Raw genomic sequence first — 14,102 nt, 5'->3', positions numbered from 1 at the left:
TGGATTGCTGTTTTTTTTTTTCATGCTGTTAATTTGAGAAATAAGGAAGGAAAAGTACAGGGGAAAAATGTGTAACGAGATTTAATCCTAAAAAAAATAGAGGTAGAAAATTTATAAATCTATTTAAAGTTATTTTTTAACTGTTTTTTCTCCACACCAGTGATTCATCCCTGAGACTAGCTAAACAAAGTTGAGGTCCATAACTGTGAGGAACGTATTTAGCGAGTCGTTTTGTTCCATTTATGGTAGAACGCCACAAAACCAAAGCTTTTCCCCACGGAACGGGTCAGTTGCCGAATGCCCTTATTTTTAGAAACTATTATCACGTATAAATACAACCCTACTTTCTACGTGGTTTCTCATTGCAATCTCCTCAAACACTAGCAAAGGGAAGGAAAAGTACCTTCCCCAATAACCCTTCTCTCCGATTTGGCTTCTCTCATCGGAGGGAAACAATCAATAAAGAAAAAAAAAACCCACAAAAAGATTATAACAAAAAAAGTATGAAAGGAAAAGTACTAGGTTCCGCAGTTTCTCTCATCCTAGTGGTGGGTGTGGTAATTGGCGTGGTTGCTGTAGTTCAAAGCCCAAAGGGCGTGAACAACAACAACAATGGAGGAGAATTGAAAACCAGCAACAGGGCCGTGACAGCGTTGTGCCAAGGCTCAGACGACCAGAAACTGTGCCACGAGGTTCTGTCATCTTCGAACAGCACAGACCCAAAGGAGTACATCGCAACCGTGGTGAGAACCTCGATGGACAGCGTGATCAAAGCGTTCAACATGAGCGACAGGCTGACGGTGGAACACGGCAACAGCAGCGCCGGAATGAAGATGGCTCTGGAGGATTGCAAGGACTTGTTGCAGTCCGCCATCCACGACCTAGAGGCCTCAGGCGTGTTGGTCAAAGAGAGCAGCCTACAGGACGTGCACCAGCGCACCGCCGAGCTCAAGAACTGGTTGGGAGCCGTTGTTGCCTACCAGCAATCGTGCCTGGACGGCTTCGACACCGACGGCGAGAAGAAGGTGCAGGAGCAGCTGCAATCTGGGAGCTTGGACAACGTTGGAAAACTCACTGGCTTGGCACTCGATGTCGTGTCAGGGATTTCACACATTCTCCAATCCTTGGACTTGAACCTTGCTCTCAAGCCCGCCTCTCGCCGCCTTCTGGAGGTGGACCAGGAAGGCTACCCCACTTGGGTCTCCGCTGCTGATCGCAAGCTCTTGGCTCAGCTCAACGACGGTGCAGTCTTGCCCCATGCTACTGTGGCTAAGGATGGCAGTGGTCAATTTACCACTGTTTTGGACGCTATTAACTCCTACCCTAAGAAACACCAAGGCAGATACATTATCTACGTTAAGGCTGGTATCTACGACGAGTACATCACCGTTGACAAGAAGAAGCCCAATCTTTTCATCTACGGTGATGGCCCCACAAATACCATCATCACTGGCCGCAAGAACTTTCACGAGGGTACCAAGACAATGAGAACCGCCACCTTCTGTAAGTCCAACTTTCGTCTCCAATTACAAACCTCGTTTTAGAAATTTATTTTACTCTTTTTATAAACGTATTAATATGATAATATAGTAAATTAATTGACATATTTAATATGATTAAATATTTTTTTAAAAAAAAAACATGAATTAGTTAAAAAAGTTTTATAATTATAAATAAGAAGAGTAAAAAATTAATAATGTTTTTCTAATTAAAAAAAAATGTGCAGCTACTGTTGCCGAGGATTTCATGGCGAAGTCAATTGCATTTGAGAACACCGCTGGTGCAGAAGGACACCAAGCAGTGGCACTTCGCGTGCAAGGTGATCGTTCAGTGTTCTTTGATTGTGCTATGCGCGGTTACCAAGACACATTGTATGCCCACGCCCATCGTCAGTTCTACCGCAATTGTGAAATCTCTGGAACAATTGATTTCATTTTCGGATACTCCACCACCTTGATCCAAAACTCGAAGATCTTGGTGAGGAAGCCCATGGCAAATCAGCAGAACATAGTGGTGGCAGATGGCACAGGGCAGAAGAACATGCCCACAGGAATAGTCCTCCATAACTGCGAGATCATGCCCGACCCTACCCTCTTGGCAGACCGCTTGAGCGTGAAGACTTACTTGGCCAGGCCATGGAAGGCATTCTCAAGGGCAGTGTTCATCGAGAATGTTATCGGGGACTTGATTCAGCCAGATGGTTATATTCCATGGAACCCAATTGAACCAAACACACAGGATTGCTACTTCGCTGAGTTTGGCAACACTGGACCAGGTTCCGTTGCTCAAGCAAGAGCCAAGTTTGGCAAAGGTCTCATTAGCAAGCAGGAGGCTGCACAATTCACTGCTGAGCCTTGGCTCCAAGCTAGCACTTGGTTGCCTGCTGCTGGCGTTCCTTTCGATGCTAGCTTCACCAAAGCTTAAGGATCAGAGACAAACCAGCATCTTGAGTGTTATAATCTCTTTTTTAGCCTACCTAAATTATTAATAAAACTATAAACAGGAAATCGATTACCTAATTTCAATGCAGTCACATAGCCACTCCATTGTCTGAGGAGCTGATTTGTAATCATTCAACAAGCTTTTCATATTTATGATTTATGCCTTTTTGTATCAACCACTTCATCTCTGTCTTCAGTGTGCATATAACATAGACTGATGATGGGAGAAGCAATGGGAATTTTGCTTTTGGCTATTTAATGGAAACTACTTAATTTGCCAAACTAAAGTTCAGGATTCCAGTTTTTTCTTTTTTCTTGGAGAATTTGAGGAAAAGGAAATGGTATAAAAATATATATTTTTTTAAAATAGTTTAGAAATCATTTGTAAATAAACTTAAATTTACCCCAATATACAGAGACCAATAAATACTCAAAATCTATCGATAAATGATCCATCATATGCTATGGACAAATAAAAACTCTATTTGTGATTTTTAATAAAGAATAAGAAAGGCTAATGGTATTTTTTTAAAATTTAATAATTGCATTTAAGTTTATATAATATAGTAATTGAAAAATATTTGTATATATTATTGCTCTTTTCTAAAATATTAAATAAAACACTCTAAGACTAAATTATTTAAACCAAGAAATCCATACCAAGCTTATGTTTTTTTAAATTATTTATAATTTCTTATCTCTCTTATTTATTGTTTTGAGATTGCATATATATATATATATATATATTGCTATTTTTTCAATAATAATACAATTAAAAAATAATAATTAATTTCATCTTTAAATTTTAAAATGAGAAATAAGTGTTTTTTTTCAAAAAGTAACAAATAAAAAATAAAAATTATTTTTTAAATAGTAAGTATTAATTAATTTTTTATATTTTTATACAATAAATTATATATACTTGACCATTCTTTTTTATTTATTGGGTGACTCCAATTTGTATAAATTTTTATATTTTTTTCGTAAGTGTTTATTTAGTTTAGATCTTGGTAAAATTAATTTAATTTTGATATCACTAGTTTTAAATAATTAAATATAATTTTTAAATGAGGAGGAATTAATTTATTCTTCATCCTCATTATTCATTTTCTTGAAATTTAATAGTTATAATAAATAGTTAATTTTAATCATTAAATTTTTAAAAAATAAATGATTATGATAAAGAGTAATTTTTTTGAAGTAAGTTGATCTTCCCTCTTGTTAGATACTTAATTTAAAGTATTATATATTTATGTTTTTTTTTATTGTCTCCCAAAGAAGAAGAAAAAACACTAATAATATTCATGCTTTTATAACTAAGTTGAGGCTGACAGGTGTTGACTTGTAGCCTGTAGGTCTTATTGTGCACAACATTTGATCCAAAAAACAACTGTGGTGTTGTCATATGCATGAAAATAGAAATTTTATAATAAGATATACAGCTTAAAACATCATCAGGATTTGCGTTAAACATGCTAGCATCGGTTTAGTGTTGTATAAAAATTAAGAACTTTTAAGAGAATTTGTAATGAAGAATCCATTCATGAGTTTTTAATTTATTTTTAATGAATCTTATATTGTTATATCAAAATTAAATTAGTAACCCTTTCATCATCTTAAAAAAAAATAGTAACCCTTTACTCCAACGGTAAACTCACTTAATTAAAAACTTAAAATAGTTGTCACATTTTTTTAAGTGCAAAAGGAGCAAACGTCCCGAAGAAAAAATTATAACCTCTACAAGACATCAACTAGAAGTAACAAAGATCTCTTAAGAAAAAAAAAAAGAAGTAAAAAGATAAAAGTTAAGCTAGCGGGAAATAAAAGAAAATGATGAACCCGGCTTAGCCATATACTACAACTTGACTTCACTCAACACGGAAAAATGACCCTAGAACACGACCGAGTAAGTTCCTTCATATTCTGAACCATTATATAACATTGATGACCAAGAGTAATGTCTTGGAGTTTATTAATTATGGCACAACCATTACTAACAAAATCCACGACAAATTTATCAATTTTTTTTTTTTTTTATAAAAACAAACAAACTCCAAGACAATCGTGGAATCGGATTCAACTCATGTTGGAAGCCCAAGAAAGCCCATGTTGGAAGCCCAAGAAAGCCCATGTTGGAAGCCAATTAATGATTTTTCTCTATTTCTTCCATCAACCCTTAAACACTCATTCTCAGACATTAAATTAATCTTGTAAGTCTGATTTTTGGTTTGTCTTTAGAAATGATCAAAATCATGTGAACCTATCTCGTCTTAACTATAAGTGATTGGTTCGATACTTGAGTTTTTTTTCCAGCCTGAACATAAAATCACAACGGGAAATGTTAGCAGATGGATTCGAATTCATGACTTTCTTATCACTTCAATCCTCATGTCTCTTTCCTCGTACCACGAACCACCTGGTTCTCCTTTATGTTCTACTCACTTATTTTGCTTTCAAGATCTTAGCCTTTGATCACATACTAACCATCGATAGGTAAGGCATCGAATCGTTTCGAATCTTACAGAAAGGTCTAGGCTCAAGCAATGTTCAATCTTAACGACCAAATTTCAACATTTTACTATCCTTGCAGAGTAACATGTTGAAATTTGGAAAAGAAAGAAAAACGTGGATAGAAAATATGCGGAAGATTTATGATCGTTCTTCTTCCATGTTCCACTTATTATGTATAAATTTCCACATGAAGCCGGCTAGCACCACATGACATTAAGTGCTGCAAAATGGAATTGGAATAAAATAAAATGGAGATACTAATTCTTGCAAGAAATGAATAGTGAGGTACTTCATTTTGTCTCTATTTTATTAACAGTTTGCTGTTTCGGCACAAAAGAATCAACCTTTCATTATCATAAGTTGAATTTTAATTAATCTCGTGTACCCTTTGTAATGACACGAAAGACAAGGCAATTTTGCAGGTCATTGCAGGCATAATGTAAATGAATTATGGTAAATCCCGAGTTTCGTCATAGCCCTCTGAAGATGTCATCCAGAACTAGTGACATGGATGATTTTCCCAAGGGTTTGTGGGGGTGGAGTTGGAAGGAGAACAAGTTGTTTGAGCAGGCCTTAGCCGTGGTAGATGAGAACCACCCGGAACGGTGGGAGATTGTTGCAGCCATGGTTGGAGGACAAAAGAGTGCAGGGGATGTTCAAGAGCATTATGTGTTTCTTTTGGATGATTTAATGTTCATAGAATCTGGAAAATTGGACCATAAACTTGCGGTGAAAGAAGCTCACCTTGTGTCCTAATTGATTCAACCGAGTCCTTGTGATACCAGCATGTAATTCCAGAAGTCCCTGCTTCTTTTTTTGAATAAAATAATGTTCTTATCTTTCTCCTAGTTACAAGTGTGTTTATTCTCTGTGCTTCCCTTGTGTTTTAATGGCATTCATAGCTTTGGTTGGTGAATTTGTAATCTGTTCAATTTAGACCATCCAGCATATTCCTGAAAAACAAAACTCAGATAACCTGCTGATATTCTGTGATCTTTCACTCTCTTTGTACTTTTCTTTCATGATAATTTTTTGCTTGGTTTTTGGCAAGTAACATCCTAATTCCTAATCTTCCAATCACTTGGAAAATTTAAAAACTTATTTGATATGCCACACCCCGAAAGAAACTTAATGATACTCCGAGTGTATCAGATCACACTTTCTTGTACATGCTGCAAATTTCTTTATTTTTTTCTCTCGTTTTCTTTGCTTTTACCTTTCTCTCATGTTTGTAGATCAAGTTTCACACAACAAAAGCAATAATTGTTCAGAAAATAGTAACATTACAGTAAATAAACTCAGCCAGACAGCAATGGATTTGTCTGATGGCTCAGAAGTAACTATGGAAATGAGAAGGCAGTTGTAGAATTAACACATATAGCATGATAATAATAAAACAGTTATAAGGAATTAAAAATGAGAAATGTTACTTAAACAATAACTTCTACAACTAAGAAAAAAGAGAGAATTTTGAGATTTAGAAAATGATATTGATGGAGAGAAATAAACACAGAAAATGAGGTCATACAAATTGTTCTATGTATATCACATCTCATTCAAAATTTGATGACATGTAAATGAGTACACGATGGTTACATAAATTGAGAGGATTCTACAAGCAAGGGGAAAAAAATCCCAGCCATACAATTCATCAAGTAGTGCCAAAGTAGCATTTTCCAACGATTAGGCCACTAAGAATGTGGGACCTTATAGTGATCGTGCGTGAGCCTGGATTACAAGAAAGATTAGTGGTGCGGAATATGTTCAAGAGTCAAACCAGTTTTCAATGCCCAGAGTATGTTCGTACCTTAATAAGTTGAACCTATGAACACATTTGAAAACAGATCATACTCAATAAATCAAAAAATAAATAAGGGAAGGAGAAATGGAGACAGAGCCAGGGAAGAGGCAGTGCATGAGCAGAACCACAACATATTTCTCCTCTCACTCTCAGTTTCTTGACAATATTGTGTTGATAGCTCCATCCATGCTCTGCCTGTTCCCCTGCTTTGTCCTGTCTCTAACTATTATTACCTCATCCTTGTCGACAACATCCGAAATATTTAGCAACATCTCATTCTCAGAAAGATTCTCACATTAGAAATTTGTCTAATTAACTACATTACGCACAAAATGCACTCTTGAATGCAGGTATGATTCAATCCAATCCCTATATAATGATCCCAGAAGAAGTAATGTTTTGTACTTTGTAGTACATGAATGATGTCAGTGCTATGAAAATTTAGCTGTACTACTTTCACTTATGGGTACTAGTGTACTACTAGCTAGCTCAAACTGTCATAGTTTAATTAAAACAACAGACAACAACTTCTGGAATGTGAGATGTTAAGTGTACTGCTTTCTTTTGGTTTGTAGTACTGTGGTACTGCTTTCCTTTTGCTAGCCGAATTTTGAACGGTACATCAACATTCAACTTTAGTATTTGATGGTTTTCTCTTAACTTTTGACTCCGTTTGTAACAGATGAGCAATTATGTTACATTATAATATTGTTGAAAAAGACTTCATTAAAAGTGTTCTATTTATCATAAAAAATTAATCATTAATAAAAATTTTCAATATTTTATAGCTATATAATATGGTTATTAAATTTTTTTGGCATACTAAACAAATTCTTGAAATCTTCCATAAAATATTCTTTTGTTTGGAAAAAGTTTCATAAAAAATATTTTCTATTCTCTTGTTATTAGCATTTTGAAATCCTTATAAAATATTAACTTATGATCGTTTTAAAAACCGCTAGAAAATATATATGATGAAAGACCCAATTAAAAAAAATAGTTTACAGACCTCCTTAAAATTCGTAAATAATTTGGGATCATCTAAATAATTAAACCTAAAAAATTGTTATTTATTGTTTGATTTTTTTTATAACTTATTTATTGATTGATAAAAAAGTGGAAAATAAAAAAAAAATTGGGACCTATAATTCTTTTATCTCTCTAGATGGATAAAATATTTGTTAAGACATTAAAAAATATTCTTTTTACTCACAATTATATTAAAAATATAAAAATTATTAACATAATTATATTTTTTTTAATTTCTTTCCGGTCAAAGAAAAATATTGTTTTTATCATTTTCCACTTCATTAAAATAATAGAAGGGAAACATAATTGTTTTCTTTTTTTTATACATTCTTTTCTTTCATCTTCTTTTTACACCAACAAAAACGAACCATAATCTCTCACTTAGATGTTCATAAACTGAATCCAAAGTGGACCGAAAAAACCAAAATTGAAAACTAAATAAATTGAAAATTGAATAGATCAATAAATTGGAAAATCTAATTTTTTTATTGGATCTCTGATTTGATTTTAGAAATCAATCAAAACCGAATTTACACATATGTATATATTTTTTTCATAAATTTATAATATTCTCATTTCTATTTTTATTTTTTATATATTTATAAAATTATCATATAACTTATATCTGTTTATGAAAAATATATTTAATTAAAGATATTTTTACTAATTATTTGAGTTAAGAGTTAAGACACATAAATATTATATTATTAGTTATATAATGACATATAAATAAAATATTTGATATTTTTTTATTATATTTATTATATGTTTCATCTTTTATTTAATATTTTCTAAAAAAATTTAAAAGTAGGTTAAAACTGAAAATTGATCTAATCCAAATCACTTTTAAATTAGATTGGATTAAGTTAAAATTTTAAACTAAACCTTAGATGATAAATTAACAAAATCAAAATAATTGAATCAAATAATTCTTCTCTCCAAAATTCATCAAATCCATTCGGTGAACACTTCTCTCACTAGATAGGCTCGACTGGATCAGTAATGATCAACAGTGTTTTTGGAGCAAAGGCCTAAAGATAGGTGTAAAATCATCGGGGCAAAGGCTCGTATTTGAACGAATGCACCAAATAAAATCACCAGATCATTGATTTGTTGTTGTTGTTAACCACTGCATATGAATATTTGGACAGATAATTCTAAATCTTTCTATTAATTCTTTAATATATTTGATAAATAAAGTATTAAATTATTTTTAAATATCCAAGATATTAAATATATTATTTTCTCATTTAATATTTTTTCTTAAAATATTAAAAATTGTAAGAACATTTATTGAATAATATAAGATTGCTTTGTGAAGGGAAGGAACAAGCATGAAAATTTTGAAAATTAATTAGGCCGTCATTGGTCAAGATAAAGAAATAATCGAACTACCATATCTGCTCCCCTAGGATGCATAGGATGCAAATTCTAAATTCAATACCCAAAGTCAATTTTCACGACTATGATCATCACCTAATTGGCGCGTTCCATTTCATGGTTATAATTATCATCAATATATTCCTATCACACATTATTATGTTTAATACTGGCACTAAGTATAAACGAATTTCCGAAGCTCGACATTTAGCAAGTATTCAAAACAATAAAGCAGCTATGCAGTAAAATCTATGGTCTAGTTTGTTTGTTGTGATGTATAGGTCTGGCTCAAAAAACAAACCAACGTATTACCAAATACCAAATACCATATCCCATGGATCACATGTGATCTTGTGGTAAACAATGTACAAGATGGTCAAAACCTAACAAGTTAGGTGCCAAACACACACATGGTACGTTCCCATCCCACTCAAGTTATGCACCGATATTTTGTAAAAGGTGTATTGGTTTTAATTAGAACAGGTGAATTTGAAATATAAGGTTGATTGGGTGGTGAAAAAAAAAGAATGGAAAAAAGTTAAACAATTATTAAATAATCCTTTAATAAATCTATAACAAATTAAAATGCTAAAAACTTATTTTAAAAACAGTAATCAAACTATAATTATTCAACTTTAAAGCTGAATTTATTATGCCTTGGGGTGCCTGCTTCTACTCTGGCAAGTTTAACTAAAAAGTTACTACTACTATTATCTTAAAAAACACATAAAAACTATATCACGAACGAAAACCAAATAGCAAATATGCCAGAATTAGAAAAAGTTAGTGAAATCATTTTACTTTACGGTCGTGTTCAAATTACAGTTTACAAAAAACAATTATTTGACCCAAAAAAACAACTCTTTTCCAGGTCTACTCGAATCATGATCTGGGGTTCAAAATCTTATTCAAATGCAACTCGATCATGATTTTGACGTTATTTTGTGGATGTAACATTCACAATCTCCAAACTAAGATTTGGAATGTGCAAATTACAGTCCAAACATGCACAACTCAAGATCCTATGATCAGGATTTGACCAATGAAAATTATTTTCGTGTAAATGTGTCTGTAACGCCTATGATTTAGAAGCCTACACTTGGTGGACTATCTAAAATCCCAAAAGTTTAGTCCATTATCAATATTCCTTACTTCTTTCTCTCAGCCTTGTTCATCAAGTTGGTCCCTGATTGTGTTAGAATGACGTCAAAGTCACTAAGAGTCCACTCTGCTTCTTCATCTTTGTCACTAACAAATATCTCAGTACCAGAATCAATAGATGTCCATATTCTCTTGGCAGGAGGAGTGCCTGGGTCCTGCATCACATTACAAGATAAATTAAAGGGTCATGCTAAGGACACTTGTTAAGAAATTAAAAAAAAATATATTTATTTTGAAAATTATAATAGGACTCAAAAAATAAATAAATCATTGAACAACACAATTTTACACATCTCAATAAAAATGTTTCAAAAAGTAAAAATGGTACAGTAGTAGTGGTTCAATTATTGACCTGATAAAAGTAGAGTCTACTTGATAGCCCTCCAACATCAAGCTCCCAAGTCCTTGCATCCCCCACCCAACCATCACCTTTTTTGGTGGGATAGCCATACTCACCCCAAGTAGGGTGAGGAAGCAACTGAACTATCTCTTGAGCATGAGGATTGCTGTAAGGATCACAAGTGCTCACTGGTTGCTCCAAGTGTTGAGCATTCCCAGGAGCACAGTAGTAGTGATATGCTGAGTAGGGGAAATTGGCTGTGTCATTTCTGTATATTTTTTTGTTGTCTGGAGTGATGTGAAATGGTGGACAGTTAACCAAGCCTTTGGGGCTGCACCAAGCTGGGGTTTCAGGGTTTATGATCATCTCACTATATCTAGTGACATCAGTGAGTACATCTCCATCACAAGGAGCACCATTGTTCTTCCAGCAGCTTCCAATGTCTAACAGATAGAACTGGCTCTTGGCCCCTCCCCCCTTCTTGATATCCAAGCTCAACCTCACCTTGAAATTTGGTGACTTTGGAAGCTAAATCATTAACCAAACCAAATGGTTAATTATGTCAAATCAAACTAGATGCATTGAGGGAAATTGTACCATATGTATGGCTCACTAATTTAACTATTAAATATTAATTGAACAGAAATGTAAATTTTGGACTCACAGTTTTTAGCATTCCCCTAGTGTCATAATGGTAACCTCCAGAGAATCCTTTGGTTGCATCAGCTCTAAGGTACAACATCAACCAAGGGTACTTCTTTGAAGTCCTTAGTTTGTGTTTGAACACCCAACTCCCAACATTAACTTTCTTCTCCCAAACTACCTCATAGTAAGACACACCATCGTGTTCACCTCCACAACCAGAATCCAAATCATAAGTACCACTGAACCCCCCTTGCATTGTGCCATCTTTGAGCTGTGTCCATTGATGACACAAGATGGGTTGATTCATGCACCCTTGTCCAAAACAAGGAAACCTTCCCGGGCTAAAAGGGGGTACCTTTTTCCCGTCCTGAGGACATAACCCCGACCTGGTGTCATAGTTACCATTTTTCAGCATTACCATCCAAAACTGCCAAGGCCTTGGGGTGTCTGCAACTTCACATAAAGAACCCAAATACAATTCCTTTTCAATTGCATAAAGGTCTGTGTTGTTGATATTTTCTGGTTTTAAACCAGGAAATGAGTCCCCCACCCCAAGTCTGTTATCAGCTTCTGTGACCTTGTGAGTCAGAGAACCTGGCCATCACAACAACTCTCAACAAAAGAAAACACATTGGCAATTTTGAAAAGCTAAAAATACGAAGGAAATTATAGAATATGGAGTGGACATAACATATTACATATATAATATGTGACCCAACATTGAGGACCAAATATGTGATAAACTGGACTAATATAAATTTTAGAGGACCAGGTGATATGGCTTACCTGAAAGATCAAAACAATCAGCAGCTCTTGGACTACCCATGTGAGGAGCTTCTTGACCAACTTCATTGCAGAAGTTCCAAGCCTCAAAGGCCACCCTCAGACCATCTCTCTGCATTCCTGGGTCCCCTACAGCTGAGACATGACTTTGCTCTGAGGACACAAGAGAGGCACTGAACACAAGCACATTCAGCAACAACACAAACAATGTTGTCTTCTCCATTGCCATTCCTGTGGGAGGTTCAGACTTCAGAGGCAGAGGAGCATGGTAGAGGGTCTAATCTAATGTTAGGAGCACTTTCCACTTCTGGTTTCAGGTGGTGCTTTCTTCCCTTTAAAGTGCCATTGCCCTTTACCAAATTTATTGTATTTTGTTTTGTTAGTACTGAATGAATAGGTGACTTCACACTCATTAATGAGAAAGTTATAACCGCAGATGGGATCACTATCAATCATCAAATAGAGGAAGCTACCGTGAAGTTCAACTAATGTGGCACACGGGTGATGCATCATTTGTTACCGTCAGATGTGCTTTTATCATAATAAACGGTTTTGATGTTTTATTGGCAATCTGGTGGGTGGATTTGGAATGTGTAGATTGAAAATTGCAATTTAGTCCTTATGTGGACTGGTGGTACTCCTGTACAGCCAAGATTATAGTAAATGCACCATAATCAATTTTACTTGGGTTGTTTCTTAACTAAAGTATTCATTTTTGCCACTTTTGTCTCTTCTAATTCGACAGTCACGCCACTTGTCAAAATTGGAGAGAAGAACCTCTGTTTCTGTTTACATCAATTAGCCCGTTTTAGTTGTGTTTCGGAGTATCTAGATCAACCTTGCAATCAAAGGTGCTTAAATCATTTAATTGTCATGACAAAATATTAATGTTAACCAACATTCTTTTTTTTTTTTTTGAACAAATGTTAACCAACATTCTTAAGAAGAGTGAACCACGAAGCTAGAAGATGAAACAATCTTCATCGTTATAAAACTTTTAACTATACAAGTTTATTTATTTTATGGGAGTTGAATTATGTGTGAATTTTCTTTTTAGTAAACTCTATAAAAATTTAGTAGACTTTCAAGTTTATTATTAAATCAATAAGTTAAAAAAATTAGATAAAAACACAAATTATTTTAAATATTTTTCTTTGCTTTTAGAATTTAACGTATCTTTATTTGATGTGTTATTCTTGAATCAAAGAATTCTCACCTTTAACAACATTAAATCTTTATTTTCTAACAACATTAAATCCTCAATGAAATAATCTACACTATTTTTTATGTGAAATATAATCTACACTATTAACGCGCTTACAAAGAGAAAATAAATAAACATAATTGCTCCATTCAATATGAATGTAATGATAATCTTAACATAAATTAAATCTTAAGATAATTGCTCTATTTAATATGAATGTGGTTACGACAACACCGATGATTGTGATAATAATTTTAACATAAATTAAATCTTTAAAATATTTGATTTTTTTTTAAATCTTATAAAAATTTTATGATTAAATAAAACTCTAATTTAAATTTAAAATATTTTAATCTTAACTTTTAATTTTAATCTTACATATAAAAATAACTATTCTCACATCTCACATCTCGTGTTCTATTTTGAGTTACTTGAAAAAGAGATGCATATTATATTTACACTTTAACATAAAGCAACTTGCAAGATACATGGGCGACAAGACTACTCGTAGCTTTCCACACACACGCGTGTTACTAGTATATGTTGAATAAATTTGTAGTCTTTTAATTATTTTTAATTTTGATTATGTAGTCTTTTAATTATTTTTAATTTTGATTATAATATTTTAAAATTTATTAGAGACAGAGACAAAGAAATGAAGAATCTACCTCGACGTTGCCTTTTCTATTTTTATTTTCTCCTTTAGCATAAAATAAACGAATCGCCGTTGGTCTTATCGATAAGATATGCACGTATGAGTTGAAATTTATTCTGGTTTATTTTTCTAAAATACAAGAAGAAAAGTTT

The 14,102-nt window shown here is 33.5% G+C and overlaps 2 protein-coding genes, 1 long non-coding RNA gene and 1 other non-coding gene across 4 annotated transcripts; 1 reads left to right on the top strand and 3 right to left on the bottom strand.

The window, feature by feature from the left end:
- The first annotated feature begins 352 nt into the window (after window positions 1-352).
- LOC100808559 (pectinesterase) lies at window positions 353-2,723 on the top strand. Its single transcript, XM_003518565.4, has 2 exons — window positions 353-1,503; window positions 1,727-2,723. The coding sequence occupies exons 1-2, from the start codon at window positions 504-506 to the stop codon at window positions 2,422-2,424; spliced, it is 1,698 nt and encodes a 565-aa protein (XP_003518613.1). The 5' UTR covers window positions 353-503; the 3' UTR covers window positions 2,425-2,723.
- Window positions 2,724-6,425: 3,702 nt separating this feature from the next.
- LOC106795191 (uncharacterized) lies at window positions 6,426-7,124 on the bottom strand. Its single transcript, XR_001383540.3, has 2 exons — window positions 6,987-7,124; window positions 6,426-6,774 (listed from the first exon to the last, which is right to left on the bottom strand). It is a non-coding gene; the product is annotated as an uncharacterized lncRNA (long non-coding RNA).
- On the bottom strand, window positions 6,841-6,973 carry MIR408A (microRNA MIR408a). The gene has a single exon (NR_048863.1). It is a non-coding gene; the product is annotated as a microRNA MIR408a (primary transcript).
- Window positions 7,125-10,036: 2,912 nt separating the features above from the next.
- On the bottom strand, window positions 10,037-12,519 carry LOC100803234 (uncharacterized). Its single transcript, XM_003518557.3, has 4 exons — window positions 12,095-12,519; window positions 11,328-11,902; window positions 10,676-11,191; window positions 10,037-10,478 (listed from the first exon to the last, which is right to left on the bottom strand). The coding sequence occupies exons 1-4, from the start codon at window positions 12,318-12,320 to the stop codon at window positions 10,311-10,313; spliced, it is 1,485 nt and encodes a 494-aa protein (XP_003518605.1). The 5' UTR covers window positions 12,321-12,519; the 3' UTR covers window positions 10,037-10,310.
- Window positions 12,520-14,102: the final 1,583 nt, after the last annotated feature.

The sequence above is a fragment of the Glycine max genome, chromosome 2 (genome assembly GCF_000004515.6).
Source record: "Glycine max cultivar Williams 82 chromosome 2, Glycine_max_v4.0, whole genome shotgun sequence".
NCBI classification, from domain to species: domain Eukaryota; kingdom Viridiplantae; phylum Streptophyta; class Magnoliopsida; order Fabales; family Fabaceae; genus Glycine; species Glycine max.
This window is presented reverse-complemented; position numbering and strand designations above follow the sequence as displayed.

Bases quoted from the DNA above. Each gene is read 5' to 3' on its own strand.
- LOC100808559 (XM_003518565.4), top strand. From the start codon at position 504: ATGAAAGGAAAAGTACTAGGTTCCGCAGTTTCTCTCATCCTAGTGGTG. The intron at 1,504-1,726 runs GTAAGTCCAACT...AAAAATGTGCAG, and splicing joins AATGAGAACCGCCACCTTCT to CTACTGTTGCCGAGGATTTC.
- LOC100803234 (XM_003518557.3), bottom strand. From the start codon at position 12,320: ATGGCAATGGAGAAGACAACATTGTTTGTGTTGTTGCTGAATGTGCTT. The intron at 11,903-12,094 runs GTAAGCCATATC...TGTGATGGCCAG, and splicing joins TGATTGTTTTGATCTTTCAG to GTTCTCTGACTCACAAGGTC. The intron at 11,192-11,327 runs GTGAGTCCAAAA...TTAATGATTTAG, and splicing joins CTAGGGGAATGCTAAAAACT to CTTCCAAAGTCACCAAATTT.